This window comes from Oxyura jamaicensis, chromosome 2, assembly GCF_011077185.1.
Source record: "Oxyura jamaicensis isolate SHBP4307 breed ruddy duck chromosome 2, BPBGC_Ojam_1.0, whole genome shotgun sequence".
Lineage (NCBI taxonomy): Eukaryota > Metazoa > Chordata > Aves > Anseriformes > Anatidae > Oxyura > Oxyura jamaicensis.
Window position 1 is genome coordinate 19,720,567 of NC_048894.1, and position 16,574 is coordinate 19,737,140.

The 16,574-nt window shown below is 36.2% G+C and overlaps 1 protein-coding gene across 8 annotated transcripts in view; it reads left to right on the plus strand.

The window, feature by feature from the left end:
• The window catches only part of NEBL (nebulette), a 256,863-nt gene that overhangs the window by 174,023 nt on the left and 66,266 nt on the right, over positions 1–16,574 (plus strand). For 6 of the 8 annotated variants that reach the window (XM_035319460.1, XM_035319463.1, XM_035319459.1 and 3 more), the window contains 3 exons: positions 3,363–3,473; positions 11,178–11,279; positions 12,924–13,025. The exons of the other annotated variants lie outside the window; for them this stretch is intronic. In XM_035319460.1, the coding sequence (XP_035175351.1) occupies positions 3,363–3,473; positions 11,178–11,279; positions 12,924–13,025 (315 nt within the window). The remainder of the gene's footprint in view (positions 1–3,362; positions 3,474–11,177; positions 11,280–12,923; positions 13,026–16,574) is intronic. 8 annotated transcript variants of the gene reach the window in all.

A 16,574-nucleotide genomic window follows, 5' to 3' on the forward strand; every position in this document is an offset into this window, starting at 1 on the left:
AAAAACAAGACAGCCTCTGCTGGCTTTTATGTAAAGCCCATGTTTGTTCTTCTGTGTTTTACATAAAGCTGGCATGAAGATATGAAAAAATATTCATGGAGAAGGAAACCCATGCAGACTTTGGACAAAAAATAATGACATTATGTATGGAAAAAGTATTTCAGGAGAATGAAAAGGAAGTTTCATAGCCCCACATACTTGGGTGGCTTTTATCAGTTTCATGTTTTCCCTTAACAGAAAATTTGACTGTAATAATCTAAATGGCTTTCTTGAGGGTGAGAAACCAGATTTTCCTCCCTCTCTCTTTTTTCATAGCTATCCCCAGGGTAAGCCAGAGAGAGAAGTCTTGCTCACCATGCATGCGTTCACCTTCCTTGCCAGCCTGCAAAGCTCTTACCAATTTCCCTGTTCTCTGAAAAAAAAATAAATGTTGACAAGAGGAGTCTACTCAGGGAGCCCTCATCTTGATTTTCCGGAGAGGAAATTGACATTTTCTAGAAAAATTGCAACTTTCCTGTGGAAAATATTTCTGAAAGAAATTTTCAGACCAGTGCTAGCTTTGTGCCAAGTGTTTTTCCTGTCTGAACACCAGGATTCTGAGTTCTTCCTTACATGGATTTTTTTTTTTTAATGTGTCACAAACAATGATAAAAATATTTAAAATTGCTTGGGAGGGAAAAAAAAATATTGAAAAAAAGTGTATTTCCTCATTTTATTTTCACTATAAGAAGAGATTACACTGTTTTTCTTATCTGAAAGGAGTAATTTAATGGAAACTGAAGGCAGTTGAATTTTCCTTTGTACAGTGCAATATCTCAAATAGTAACTATATGTCAATGCTCAACAGCATTTTCAGTTTGTTTTAAAATAAAATAAACCAAATGAATCTTAAGGAATATTTTCAACTTCTTACTTGTGGACAAATTCTATCTTTAATATTCAAATGTACATTTTTTAGTACGATAAACCTATTTTTATGGTTTACTTCATCATTTATAATCATATTGTAAGTGTTACAATCACATATGGTGAGTCAGAGTTAAGTTAAAAGAGCATAAAGCCTTCCTTAATTCACTTTTGTATTCACACACTGGTGTACAAGAGAGAGAAGGACAATAAAAATGAGTAGTTACAAATCAGTTCAATCTGAAGTCATACCTAAATAATGGAATTACTGGAATTATTAAATGTACCACTCGAGAGCAGAGGTTACATGAGTGACCTGTTATTGATCTCTGTGGAGTACTGTTTCATATGTGTATTTGATAAATAAAATTTCAAGCCTGGAAACTCAGCATGAAATGTGAAATAAGTAGTAACTTAAAACAATAGTTCTAAGAATATTGATGAAATAATCCTCATAAACATTTTTGCATATTAGCTTGGAAGTGATTTACAAATTTGGGAATATTTCTGCACAACTGTCCAAGGCAAAACTAGACAGTTATTTAGCTTGGCAGAATCTGTGATTCTTTCAAGGTTCCAAGGTCAGTTAATAAGATTAGTGTGAAAAGATTAGGAAGAATGTGGCTGTGAAATAGCAAATCAGGTATTCCAACATTAAGCTAAAGAAACAGCCTTATTTTTCCAATATAGTGGAAAGTCAATTGCAATTTTTTTTTTTTTTTTTTTTTTTTTGGTGTGTGTGTTGGGAGTTGATTGCTTTTGGTTTTTGATGTCTTGGTTTCATACCTCATATACCAACATAAAAATGCATTGTTGAATGAGCAATGTGACAATGTATTGCTGTATCTGTAAATTACAGGATTTCAGAAACAAATAAAAGGTCTGGGTTGGCTTCTCAGAATGGGAAGCATCTTAAAAATGACCATTTGAAATATGGAAAGTAGCAAAACCATTTTTGTGGCATATGTTTGTATCGTTACTATACTTTTGCAGCTAATCATTCATTTGTGATTCTTCTGTCTTGTTAAGGATCATTTGCTTTGCTAGTTACCAAACATAGTCAATACAGGGAGGTTATAGACATTTTGTTTGTTTCAGTTTAAGTTGTATGTCTTTCCCCAGAGTCCTGATCATGTTGGATTTGCACTGTGTAAGGAGATGGCACATTTTAAGCTTCCTAATTTGGTACTTTCATTTGTATAGTAGCAGTGTAAATTAAACCCAAACAAACAAACAACAACAACAAAAACCAACAACCAGCCAACCAAAAATAACAACAACAACAACAAAAAACAAAACCTAAAAATACCACCAAGCAACCCTTTTTGTCTTGACATATATCATCTTGTAATCTGAGATAGAGTAGATACAAATATATTGGCTTGGGCACCCTGATCTGTGATTCAGATGCAATCTTGCAGCCATAAACAGTTATGACATTTTCTCACAGTTCTAGTATCCTGTCCTAAAAGAGTGCACTTTTAAAAGAGTCCACTACAATTAAGACTTCCCCGTCTCTAAACTTTCACAGTATTCTTTTATTGCTACTGAGGATTTTAGTTGAAAATCCTTCTCCTCCTGATCAGTTTTCAATCTTATTTAGTATTTGCTGTTTTCTTGGGGATTATTTTAATGCTTGCTCCTGAGAGCTCTATTAGAAATTGAATTTTCTCGCTGCTTGCTGCTTCTTCAGGCATCTAAACCTGGTGAATTTTCGTAATGTAAGCCTAAAAGCTTGACAAGTGTAAGTGCAACATCAGCTTTTCATGCAGTTCCACTATGTGAGTGTGTGTGTATGTAAGCATAGCAGAGTACAGTACAGGGAAATCTGGATGAATGCCCAACACTGAGCTCAGTTTCTATTGTAAAAATAAATTTGTTTATAAACTCACAATCCAATTCCATTTTCCTTTACCATGATGACAATTGAATGTAAATATTATTTTTCTTTGTGAACCTGGGGGCTAGTCCAAATGTGCATTGTGCTAGTAATTTCCTAACAGTGGAGGAAATTGATGTTTGAGCTATGAGTATTTCATGTAAACCTGTTTACTTACAAGGCATGCACAAAATCATATAGCTGATAGATTCAAGTATGTTTTAAGGAAAAGAAAAAAAAAAAGTTTTCCCTTATGCTATTCTCTGGGCTGTATTCTCACCTTGTTAAGGTTAATATTCTGTTTCTGTATGTGTCTATTTATTTTTCTTCCTCTTGTCTACTCATACCTCTGTTGCAATAGTAGACTTAGAGAAATCTCTCTGCTGACTGCCTCATGTATCTCTGTTTTGGGCAGAAGTTGCTATTGTTTTAGGGTTCTAGTTCCATTATGGTGTTTAATAATTTATTACATTTCTTTCTGAATACAGGCACACTACAATGCTAGGCTTAGACCAGCTCATGTTATTATATCTCCTCTATTGAGGTCACAAAAGTATGATGATGTTTTTTTTTTCAGGTACTGTATAAACAAAAATATGATGCTGAGAAAGGAACTTCAGATTACGCACATATGAAGGAGCCTCCGGATATTAAGCATGCCATGGAAGTCAATAAACACCAGAGTGATGTAAGTACTCCCCCAGCTGAAATCAGTTCATTTGTTTTGAGTAGATACATCTAGTGTAGCTAACTGCTATGAGCTGAGCATGGAATATTTTCATATTTCATTAGTTTGTTTTTCTTTACATATGTGCTCTTAAGTATTTTGGGACACAATGTGTGCATAAAACATGCTATGAGTAATGCCATGTGACCTATGAAGTGCATTGGAAGGTCATTTTTACAATTAATAGTTATTTTTATTGTTATTAAATATTGCTGATACCAATTTGAAATAAAAAAGAGATTTTCCGAATTAATGTGTACTTGTCCTTTAAAACTGTATAAAGGTCTTTGTTTACATGAACAGCAGCATGGCTTCAGTGTCTTACCCTTTTTTAATAGCATTTAGATATTTTTTTAATAACATTTCTGTTTAGAGGAGAAAAGGGGGCTATTTCTGCACTGCTATTGCACACTTTTATGCACATGAATTACATTGTTCCCACCTCATGAATACATACCCAAGTGAGCTCCAAAGAAAAATTTCTGACTGATTTTGCAGAATCTGATCCAGAGAGTTGTGTTTGATGCATGGTTCTAGCTTATGCCATTCACCAAAGTATTTGTTATCTTAATTTACTTAAGTAATTTACAAATAAATTAGATTGTGTAGCTATATATATATATATATATATTTAATTTTCCATTCTTTAAAAAAACAAACAAAACTTGCTTGTTATCTTCTTGAAGTTCTCTGTTTTCACAATATAAAAGCCTAATAATAGTTTTTATTTTATTTTATTTTTTATTAAAGTCAGTTTTGATTTTTGTGGTCTTTTATGCTGTGCTCTATTTATACAAACAAATTTGAACAAAAATATATGTTAGTCTTAGGTTTTGTATAAGTTTACTTATGAGAAAAGTAAATTTTAAAGGCCTCAAAGCCACTAAGAACAGCTGACACCTATAAAGCTGAACATAACCTTCAAAGTTATGATCAATTTCTATTCTGCTTAGGCAACAAAGACAAGGCAGGTAAGTATTTGAGTTTACGACTCTTGTTTCTCAGACAAATGGGACATTTGTTTGCTTCTAATAATATAGAAAATGAAGCTTAGGTGTTCATTCTGAATTATCTTAAATTTACCCTATCTTCTATACTGAGATTGTAACAAACACTCATAGGTTATGCAGGCTGACAGCTAAATGTCAGTGTTAGATGTATGTCCATGTGTGCAGAACCTTGACAGCTGGCTGCTGATTAAAAGGCTGCTGGAAAACTTCAGGGAAGCATTATGTTTGAAGAATAACTTTTTCTTCTGCTGGGAAATACCTGAGCTGGAACTCCCAGAAGTGATTTGCAACCTGCCTTGATTACAGAATTCCCTCTTCCTGTCAAATTCTGGCCATCTCTGCTGCTAGAAGCATTCAGGATATTAGACTGACAGAGGATGTGAGCTGGGAATGTGAACTTCTCTCTACATAAGCACGAGTTTGTTTTTACCTAACTCTAGAAATGATTGCAGACTATTAGGGAAGGAAATAACTTTGGGAAGAGAGGTGGGAATCCCTCTCAGAGTAGGTGGTGGGACCAAGAGGAATGTGAGACTAGTTTTGGAATCAAATTCATCATGGTCTGAGGATTAGTGTGCTAGTGCAAAACCCATTCCCCTTCCACAGCTGTACATCACCTGCTAACAGAAGGAGAGCAGGGTACAGATGTGAGAGTAAATTAAGTTCAGTTGTTTCATCTTCTTTCACCCTTAAAACAAGCAAAAAAGGAAATGAAGGCAATCATAGGATGTTGAGAAGGATGTTGTGATAAATGAGAACTTTTAACAGTATATTAAAAATAATGAAAATATGTGATGGAAAGTGTTTTCAGCTTGAACAAGCTTAAAAAAAGTAAGCAAACAAAACCTCCAAATCCAACATAAAACTCTAACCAGTTAGTTTCATCTGTTTAAGAAGAGATTCTTTCTGGATGCTCACAGGGAGCTTTAGTGTAATGGGGATATATTTGTATTACACATAACTTTATGTAAGTCCAGTTATTGTTCATCAGAGTTACACAACTCCTGTGGGTAATTATTTGAGCACCATGCTGAATATAGGCTATGGATTTCTTGCTTTACAAGTAAAGGTTTAATTAAGAGCCGCATGAGTTTTCATCTGTAAGTCAAAGTATGCATAACAAGCATCCCAGATATGGAGTATGTGTTGTTTAGAATGTAGGCTATTTGTAGAGTCACAGTTTTGAAAGTGCAGTGTAAAAAGAGGGAAACTACTGAGGGAATAGAAGGACAAAGCTCTTTTATCCACCACTCAGTACAGTATACCTATGGGAGCAGAATGCGTGTTTACCTACAATGGTCTGCCAACTCAATTCAACCTTTACATGCAGGGTTTGCATCTAATAGGATTAGGATGTGTTTAAGACTATTTACTTGGCCTTAAAATAAGGCTGACATTTATACTCAACTCTGTGAAATGTGCAATTTCCCTTAAAAATTAAGACTGTATTCAACTTACAATACATTTGTGCTGACATTTTGAAACTGTCATGTGCTGTAGGCCTTCACACCACTTTGAATATCATTAACACGCTGTATAAACGTGGGTTGAAGCTGCATAATAGGGAAATACTGTAAAATCTCCTGAACAACGTGATCATGTATAAGAAAAACATTTGTCTCTTCTGCATTCTTCCACTGAAGAAAATTGCTCTCAAAAGAACAAAAGTGACTTTTTAATGATAGGGAATTTACTTGAAAAATAATTTAGATACTACACAATGCTTTAGTGAAAGCATGTTTATCCAAACCAGAGTACTTTTATCTATAAATTATGTTTCTGTTTTGTGAAGTGAATATTAATTATGTGATTTGGGCATGCAAAAACATTTGGAGAACAGTGAATTAGGGACCATCAACCTTCTTTGTGCTTGGCTGATGTCATTTGTCTCTTCTGGAAATTTCCAAACTTGGGACCAACATTAGGTGGTGTTGTGTAGAAAACTGTCTGGTCACAAAATAGTAGTTCACCTTATGTGTAGCTGAGGATCAAATGGTTGTAAGAAAGAAAGAAATTGAACAGTGAAATGACATGACATTTAGGTTTCTGAAGAAATGAAAGTACGTGCTGGATTTTGCCTGGGTAGAAGCTGCAAACAGCATTTAGTGAATATAGTCGAAGCTGCAGATCCCATCTTTTTCTGTTCTGTGACCTGGTCTATCACTGAGCATTACGAATAGCAAAACAGGGTTATTTATTTATATATCAGTTTGTATATAGTGTGGTTAAAATTACTGATTTTACTTGCACCGTTACCCTGTATGAAATAAGTAACTGGTGGTGTTCTGATTTTACAAACAGCAAAACAGAATCATCTATGGGCATTTAAAAAGTAGTTTGCAGCTCTGAGGTCAGAGATATATATATGGTCTTTGCAGTCCAAAGGATGTCAGTAGCAGTAATTTTAAATGTTCTGTTGACCTCTATATTTGAATACTTAAGAAGCCTGTATTGTCTTAGGGGTATACTTTATACTTTCTCCATATTCAAGATATTGTTCAGTCACAATCCGCATGCACAAAAAAATAGATTCTTTCTGATAAGACCAAATCAGCAGATCTTAAACTTGATGTGCTTAGGTACCATCAATACCAAGATGTTGATTTTTTTTTTTTTTTTATGCAGATCATGTTAAAGTCAAGCTTCTCCTGGATCTCTGTTCTGCATTTGCATTAGAAAAATCACCTTTCACTGACTAACTTTCTGCTGACAGTGGTTGTCAACAGCGGGTCCCCATAGACCACTTCCAACTGGTGCTGAAAATGATGTGTTTACTCCTGATGTAATTGGGACCAATCAATTTTCAAGCCCATTACCGGAAAGGATGACTGCATCAATCTGTAATGGGCCAGAAATGTGTTTGTCTCTTCTACGTGAGGCGGGAAACAGTTTTCAACACCATTTGAGTGGGGATTAGAAAAGCTGTTGCCAATGATGATTGTCACCAGTTAGTCATTTTCTTAGTGTTGATGGACCCCAAAGTGCAGATGAGAGAGAAGGGGGCAGAGACACAGATGACAGACCATTTGTAAGTGGACTCGCATCTATTTGAAAATACTAAGCAGGGACAAACAGTAAGAGACAAATTATTTTACAGGCAGGTGTGCCCAACTCCTTGCTGACTTCTGTGTCTGTGAATTTCAAGAGGGCAAAATGTGTCCCTATCTACTTGTGCACATATTCATAATTTGATAAGTATAGATTGGAGTAGCTTTGGAATTGGAATAGACAAAAGATTGCAAGAAGGGTCTTAGTCCCTTAAGCCTAGTTGTACTTGGTTTAAAAAGAAGTTCCCATTTGTTGATTGACAATTTGAGATGTTTTGCAGCCTTGTTCAAAATCTGTTTACTGTGCAATGTTGTAGGGCATCCCAATGAACTGGTGCTGCTATGAAAGGTGAAACGCCTTCAGGACCCTCAGTCAGCTGGAGTAAATAGACCAGTATGTTTGTCCTAAGTGGACTTTTCACCTTTTCATAAGAGCTGGAGCTTTGGCCCTATTAAAATTAGCCTGTTAATTATAAGCAAGACCTGAATATTTTCTATGCTTTGCAAAAAAAAATGGCAGTTCAGAGTGTGTAATCAAATCTGGGATTAAAGATGCAAAATAGTTTTTGTTCAGATTATCATTTGTTCATTAGTTTTATGGAAAAAAAAAACACTTTTTATTGTAATTTCAAATTAGGTAGAAAAAAATAGGGTAGAAAAACACTTTAAATCTAGTTGGTGTTTGTAATTTAGTACTTGCATCTTCAAAACTAGAGATGACAGAAGTCTTTTCCTTTTTGTACCTACTTCTTTCTTGCTCATTTTTCCCACTGGTCTCTGTTTAGGTCATTCCCTGCTGCTCTTACGTTGTTAGTGTATTAGTTACTTTTTTCCTGTGTGTTGGCCAGTTTGAGCAGATGTTTCACAGACTTGCAGTCCTCACAAAAGGGAGCAATTCTGGAGCATCTAGTGATGGTTTTGGTAGAACTTGAGCATCCCCTTGAAGTGAAGATTGAGTAAGGGCATTGTGTAATGCCTGGAGGTAGTGGTCAGGGTCTGAGCCTCTTGCTAATTGTTTGTTCAGGGGCTGAACAGAGAAAAGATAGCCCCTTCCTTGGGTGTTTCTTCTGTTTCCTTTCCTGCTGCTTTCCTTTATTTTTCACTTGACCAGGCTACTCTTTCCCCTCTCATAGGCTTCTCCACCTCCCATCTTCTTGGTACCTATGGCTGCACACACCATTCTGGCTGCTTTGCCGTTTCTACATCTGTTCTCTTGCTCTCATGGAATAGCCTTCCTTTTACTGTTCGAACATAGCACTATAAAAAAAAAATCACTAGATGGAACAGAATAGCAGCTGTGTAATAGAGGCCAGCACGCTGTCCCAATGGGAAAGGGTCAGCATCCAGGGATTGAGGTTATTCAGGAAATGGGAAACATATTTTTTCTTTCTTTGGCCTACCTCTGACAAACTACTGTTCTGCTGCATAACATTTTTATTCTCACCGGAGTATGACAAGCTGCAGAATGGAGCAAATATATATTGCAGACATTTGTAAAATGTTAGATGACTTTCCCTCAGACATAAGTAATAGGTATACTGGTTTAGGTGCAGGAAGAATAATAATTCACTCAGGGAAAGCTATAGCAATTGGCCTTGCATCTAATATAATTGAAAATTGTGAAATATAAAGGACTGTCACTGTCTTATTCCTCCTCCTCCCCTCCTGAAATTAACCACAATCCATTATTTCATGTACTATATGATCATGTCATTTGGGAGCAATAAGTGACCGCATTTCCTCAACTTTATCACCACTATTCTTGATTCTCTGTTGTTAAATCCACTCCATTCCTAATTTCTATTTTGAGCACATATGCTGGCCTTTAATTTGCAATTTACATGGATGATAGGGTGCTATTCAGAAACCTGTTTCTGCTGCCTCTGTGGTTTTCACCTCACCTCATGTGGTCATTAGGATGAACAGCATATAATTAACTAAATTCATGTAAAGCCCTGAATTGCAAATACTTGTCTGTACATCTAGTGTCTTTAAAAAAAAAAAAAAAGAAAACGAAAGAAGAAACCTGAACCAAACCAAACCAAAACTTCCAGTGGTTTTAACGAGCTATAAGAAACAGTTTTTATTTTATTGGTAGGTGATACTTTGGGCTGTATTCATGCGATTTATTATTACATATATATATATATATATACACACATATATTATTTAATCATTGATTACACTTGTGTGCCACTTATAGGTTAAAAATTATAAGATCTATCTGTGGGCAAACAGCCAACAGAGCGAAGCCCATTTAGCTTGTCTACTTAGCTGAAGCCATATGGATGCAAAATGACTTCCCTGTTGCCTACAAAATATATGCCCTAAAGTAATTTTTTAAATATTATTCTTTTTTTTTTTTTTTTTAAATAACATTTCTACAAATCGTATTTTTCACTGGGTATTGCACTTTATAGACTGATAGTTCAGTATGTTGCACTGTGCCCATAGTAAAGCTGTGCACTGGAAACAGGAGGCAGATACACAGGTTATTATAAATGAAGCTTCAAGCTGAGGGAACCTCTTGGGACATTTTTGATGGTGAAATACAATTTGGGGAGGTCAATTAACTCTGTTAATCAGCAGAAAAAATAGTCTAAAAGACTGCCCGATAAAATAGGAATTATTCTGAAGATTTTTGTCTCCTGTATACTTTGTTCTCCATCTTCTGCATGGAACTTAAACTTCTCAGACACTTTTGAATACCAGGGCTGATTTTCTTAGTCAGAATAATTCAATAAGACAGCTCTTGGAAATTGGCTTGGATTGACACACATGCAATACAGCAAGGTAGAGTAAAAATCCTATAGACCTGGAGTAGGGAAAAGAGGGATAACTTGTGGTCTGGGAGCTTTGGGGTGTTTCTGATGTCTAGGAAGTTTCTGTGATTGATTTGCTAAAGGGATAATGTTTGGACTATTCTACTTGTGGTTTAGTGTTCTGGTCAAAGTCTTCTGAGCCCATTCATTATTATAGCGGTCTCTGCATAAACAGAAAGATCCAGTTTTATGCTCCACATGCTGGTACACTCAGCTTTCTTGTTCCCATGATTGTGTAAAGTAGCAGATAAGTGGAGCTGGGAGGAGTCAGGAGTGCTGGGGTGGAGTTGTGCCATTTAATTACATACCAGCTACATGACTGCCTGTTACTGAGAGACATTCACCACGGTAGAATTACAGTTTCTCCTCAGTGTAGCTGTAATCCTTGGTGCTTAATATCATAGAGGTGTTAGTTCATATTAAAAAAGGGTGCAGCACGGAAAACAAACAAACAAAAAACACAAAAACCTATCCTCTTAGAATTCATCTGAAATTCAGTGATAAAACCCAATATTTGGGTCTTTGCAGTGGTTTCATTTTCTACTGTGCTTCTAAGCAAAAAATGTGTTTAATTTTAATACTATATTTTATTCTTTTGAATGTCGTCCTTATCCTGTTAACCTGTGTGTGGATCTTACTAAATAATCTCTGTCAAGCAGGACTGTGTTAGAATAAATTAGGTGGTGTAGTAGTGAATTTTGTGGCTGAATTGATAGGTCATTTGAAGATGATTTATAAATTTCAAACTTTTTGTTTGTTTTAAACTTATTTTTATTTTTTTGACAGGTGTCATATAGGAAGGATGTGCAAGATACTCATAGATACACTGAAGTGCTGAACAGGCCAGACATAAAGATAGCCACCGAGATAACAAAGATAATAAGTGATGTATGTTCTTTTGTTATTCTATTTGTATTTTTTAGACATTATTTTTTTCCTATTTCAGTAAGATCATTTAGAATGCTGCTGAAAATTTCAAACTTCCTAGCAAGAGAAGAAAACATGGCATGCCAAATCTGATGTGGAGATCTAGTGGGTGGATGACTTGCTTGGAATGTCACAAAATTATGAGTTGCTTCTGTTTTGATGGTAACAGTATGACATTTGCAAGCACTGGTGACTGAAGACAATGTTAAGTTTACTAAATCTCATTTTGTCTTGGCCGTGTTAATAATAATAATTCTAAAAAGAAGTAGCATGCTAGTATGCTGTAGTGCACATCAGAAGGCACACAAGATTTCTGTTCACCCCAGTACAGGAGAAGCATCCATGCCAGGACTCCCTTTCTGTGCCAGCCGACTTTGGCAGGCAAATGTAACTTCCCACTGTCCTTGAGAGAGCCATGAGAGCATGTCACCTCTTGCACATGGCTCTCCTCCTTAAACTCTGCTCTCAAACTCTTTTCCCTCCTACTTTGACATCTGCTAAGGCATAGGTCAAGGAGCAGTTTGAGAAGCAGTAACGTGTGATGCTGTTTAATATTTTACTGTAGACAATTATATACATTAGAAGTTCTGAGCCGAGATTTTCAACAATGGCTAACAGCTTCATCTGAGACTAATTAGGCATCTCTTACGGAGGTGTCTTAAAGAAAGACAGCTTTAAGGGACATACAGGTTCACCTTTTAGACACTCAGCATTTTCTGAAAACTGAAATCTACTAAGTCTTATGTTCAATGTCCAGAATTCTGAATTGCTCTAAAAGCTACTTAGAGTGGCTTTGGGTCTTTTCTTTCTCTCTGTTGTTATGACATGTCCTTGCTGATTCACAGTGCCTGAGTAATGTAAGAAACCTGTTTTACGCAATGGTAATTTAGTTTGTGATATTGCAAAGAACCTATTGTTGGTTCATTTGTACTGTTTTCTAATACATTTTGGAAAAAAAAAAAAAGCAGCAATTTGCATAGGAGGTAGTTCAGCTGGAAAGACCATGTAACACCAGCCCTATGGGACTAAACCCTCTCTGTTACACCAATGCAACCTTACTGACATCCAGCAAGTTTTCAGTGGTAAAACTGAGTGGAATTTGACCTGTATTTCAAAAACACTGCCCCTCAGCCTAGTTTTATTTCAAGGCTATTTTCAACCACTACAAATAATTTTGTGTAAACTGCAGACCATGTCTTAAGAAATGCTGAGCCACTGTAACTCATTCTGCCTTGACTGGGAGCAGTGAGAGAACAGTATTTCTCATGCTTAACCTGTGCATTTTGTTAAAGTTGAATTTTATGAAGGCTGTGCATTGTGTTTTACAATAAAATAAATATTATCTTTTTAATTAGATGAAGCATGAGAAGGGCTTTTTTTTTCTGAGCAAATTATATTACTGAGAGTAGTGTCAATGCAGATCACTAAATGAGACTAGCTTTTCTACTAGCTTTAGTGCTTACATTTCTCTTGGAAAAAAAAACAACTAAAACAAAACAAAAACAAAACACAAAACCAAACAATTAATAAAACAAAAACAAACAAACACAAAGCCAAAAAAATTAATAGTGATTTGTATTCATTTTCATGATTTTTTTTTTCAAGGCTGAGTACAAGAAAGGAAGGGGGGAGATGAATAAGGAGCATGCTGTACTTGGAAGACCAGATTTTGAACATGCTAAAGGAGTTTCTAAACTTCTAAGCCAAGTAAGATTTTCTGACATTTTACAATGACTTCATTCAGATATCTCATTGCTACTAATGCAAGAAAATATTTAGATTTGTAGATGATTATCTCTAATTGCATGAAGATTATGTTCTCAAAGCCTTTTTGTATGGTATTGTAATGACTGGTAAATTTAAGATTCCTAGGAATCAAAATATACATTTAATGCAAAAATACAGTGAACTTTGACTGTTACAACTCATCTTTGGTGGAGATGGTGTATATTTATATATATTATCTAGGATTTTTAAAATATTAACTGTGTGCAATTTAGAGTCAAATTTTGCTAGTCATTCAGTTTGAGTGGAACCTTACCCTGTGATTAATCCCACTGAAGTAACTTGGGTCTTTTGTGTAACTGCTTGCTAATGTGAGTAATGGGATCTGAATTTGGCCTGACATGTAAACCACCTTTCCTCCCCCTGAAACTGAACCTTTTATGTACTACTTTCTGTTATATACTAACTTCAAAAAAAAAAGTTTTTTTTTTTTTCTTTTTTCTTTTTTTCTTTTTTCTTTTAAAGATAGAAATTGAAAAATGGAGAAACTGCGTTTGTCCATAACTAGAAGGAAAGCTGGGGACACAAATATTCCCTCTTTTCCTCTTATGAGTCTTCTACTCCTCCGGATCAACCTCACATCATGAGAAGGGATTTCTGACTTCTGACTTGCTAGTAATCCTCAGAAATACACTCTTTTGTAAACCTAGGAACAAATTCTGTCCTCATGTACAAGGGGGATAACCCCCTTTGATTGGAGAAGGCCATGTCATTTTTCCCACAGCTAGATAATAACAACTGGAAGAGTATATAGACCAGAACAGTCACTATCAGCATTGTGTAACAACTGGCAAGATGGTAAAAGTCTTTCCTAGAACTAGGATAAGAACAATAAGTCATAGAGAACAAGCTGCAGAACAGTGCAAGAGGCTAAGCTTCTTTTGATGTCTCCAGACATTATCCTCAGTTACCTACTACCTAACTTTCTGTTTTATACTGGACCATGGTTAACTGAAGTGGTCTTTTGTGCTTATCATAATGCAGGCTGGGAAGTCAGCCTGTGCTTTCTAGGAAGAGCTAGTTCTATGCTGTTCGGACCTCAGTGTCACTTATAGAGAAGGGATTTTTTTTTTGTCCTAGTCATTTTTAAAAGATTTCATCTCTAGATTTAGTGTGTAGCATTCTTTATTTCTACCTAATGGTTATCTACACATTCCTTTCTTTGCATCCTGTTTCAGAACCTATTGGGCTTTCAGCTGCCTGTTGTCACAAAGGGGACCAAAACAGGACCCTTTGTGATAGACCTTCCATTTCACTACACCTGGTACCCGTAAGGTTGTGAACAAGAATTGCAACAATCAAAAAATACCAGCTGGGTCATGGGGTCCTGCAGGCTGGTGCTGTGGCAGTTGCATCATAGGCTTAATCAGTGCACTTTTAATCTAATTTTTATTAGATGTGCATTAGCTTTATCATAGAGTCTCTTCACTACCAGGGGCAGGGATGGCAGCAGTTCCAGGTGAGATCTGTCTGCAGAAGAGAGCATTTGGGATTTTAACTTCTTTAGGGAGTCCAAATAGTGTAGGAGGTGTGGCAGAAAGAGAGGAGCAGCTGATATAATGTAGCCTGCAGTCTATTTGTAAAGAGGATTATTAGTCCTTGGTGGTCTAACCTTTGCAGCCACATCCTGGCCAACTGGATCTCAGTTTTGGCATCCTTCCATCCTTTTTCCTCCCCTCAGTCTACACTGATGAATAGAATTGAATAGAATAGTTCAGTTGGAAGGGACCTTCGAAGATCATCCAGTCAACCGCCTGATGAGGCTGCTTGCAGTGTGTGTGAAGGGCCACATACTTTTAAAAAGGGAGCAGGGCACTTTCAAAAAGCATCAGGCTTCAGCCTGACACTCTGCTGCCATCCATCTGCACAGAGCAGCACGGAGGTTGTAAGTACCAGGCTGCTTTCAGCAGTGGGGAGGTGCATTTAGCAATTCCCCACCTCCTCTTAAGGCAAGTCAGTGGCCATGAGTTGTCTAACATTTTTATATATTATTTGAATCATTATAACACTTAGACATGCTGATCATAAATCAAGAGCATCCTGTACAACCACGGAAAAATGATGATGACCCCTGTGTCTGTGGAGCAGGGTGATGGGGCAGGATGAGGAATGCACCTGTGCTGTAGGAAAGGAAGTGCCCTAAATGTGGGTCAATCTTGTCAGTCCTCTTTGTGCAAGGATTGAGAACCAGGCTTGTAACAATTACAAGATTTAAAAAATAGTAAACTTAATGATCTCTTTATTGTCTCCAGACTTTCTGGTCTTTAGGGTTTCCCTTTCTTTCTCAGCACGTAGAAGCATTAGAAACTTTTTGTGCTGAAAGTTGATAATCTCCCTTAATAGCATGAACCTATAAGCTGCGACATGCAGAGAAATATTAGTTATTTGACCCTCACAGTAAATTTGCAAAGTTGACAATTCTGATGGATGTAATGGGAAGAGAAGATGATAACATGTTTTAATGTAGTGCATATGGGTAGGTAATTTAGGGAGTATAGAGAACAGGAGCAAGAAGAGGTCAGGCAGTGTGGGTGTAACGAAGGGAGAAAGCAATCGATGCAAGCAGGAAGGCAAACAAAGTGAAGAAAATAGTGTTAATGTTTGACTGGTACTCAAGGCTGTACCAAATCAGTGTACCATCTCCTCTCTCTTTTTAAACAAAGCTTTTGACAACAGCAGCAGCAAAAATACCAGCTCCCAGGACTAGTATATTTACACACAGTAACCACTTTCTGTTGATTTGAAACCAAATTTAAAACAGAAGCTGTGTTAGTCTTTGTGAAAACATGAAGTTTGTTAAGCTTGCTGAATGTACATTGTATAATTTGTTTTGGTTTTGTATTTTTTTTTAAATAAAACCAAGCTCTGTTGTGTTCTTTAGGTCTTCTAATGCGTTTTATTAGCTTTTACTGAGGGCTGCTGCTATGAAATATTCCTCTTATGCTGTTTAGTGTTTGGTTTTATAATAAATAATTTTTGATATGCATATTTTGTGCTGGATTTGGTGCTTATTGTTTCATGGAGAAAAGTTGTTAGAGGTAGATTTTTTTTTCTTCCTAGATATATCTTCTCTAAGATTACCAACAGCCTAAGATTTTCACAGCTCTTTGTTTATGTTGCATTTCCTTCAATGTGCTCTGACAGGTTTTCATTTTTTTAATATGTTTTCATATGGTCATGAGGAAATGCTTTAGCTGCAAGTGTCTGCTTCATCCTGGGATCCCAGTGGTTGAATGATTCCATTTTTGTAGTTTCTTTGTAAATCTGAACAGTGGGTGATGTCATCCACTTCTGAAACTGAACACTCCCTGTGTGAACAGCTTTGAACTACAGATTTTGATTTAGGAATGTTGCTGCAAAGCTTCAAAAGACACTGTTCTGTCCAGCTGCAATTCTGACTTTTATAGGTTTTGTGCAAGGCCAATGAGAAGTTTGTTTATCCAGGCTTTATTTAATTCCAGTTTAGTTTTT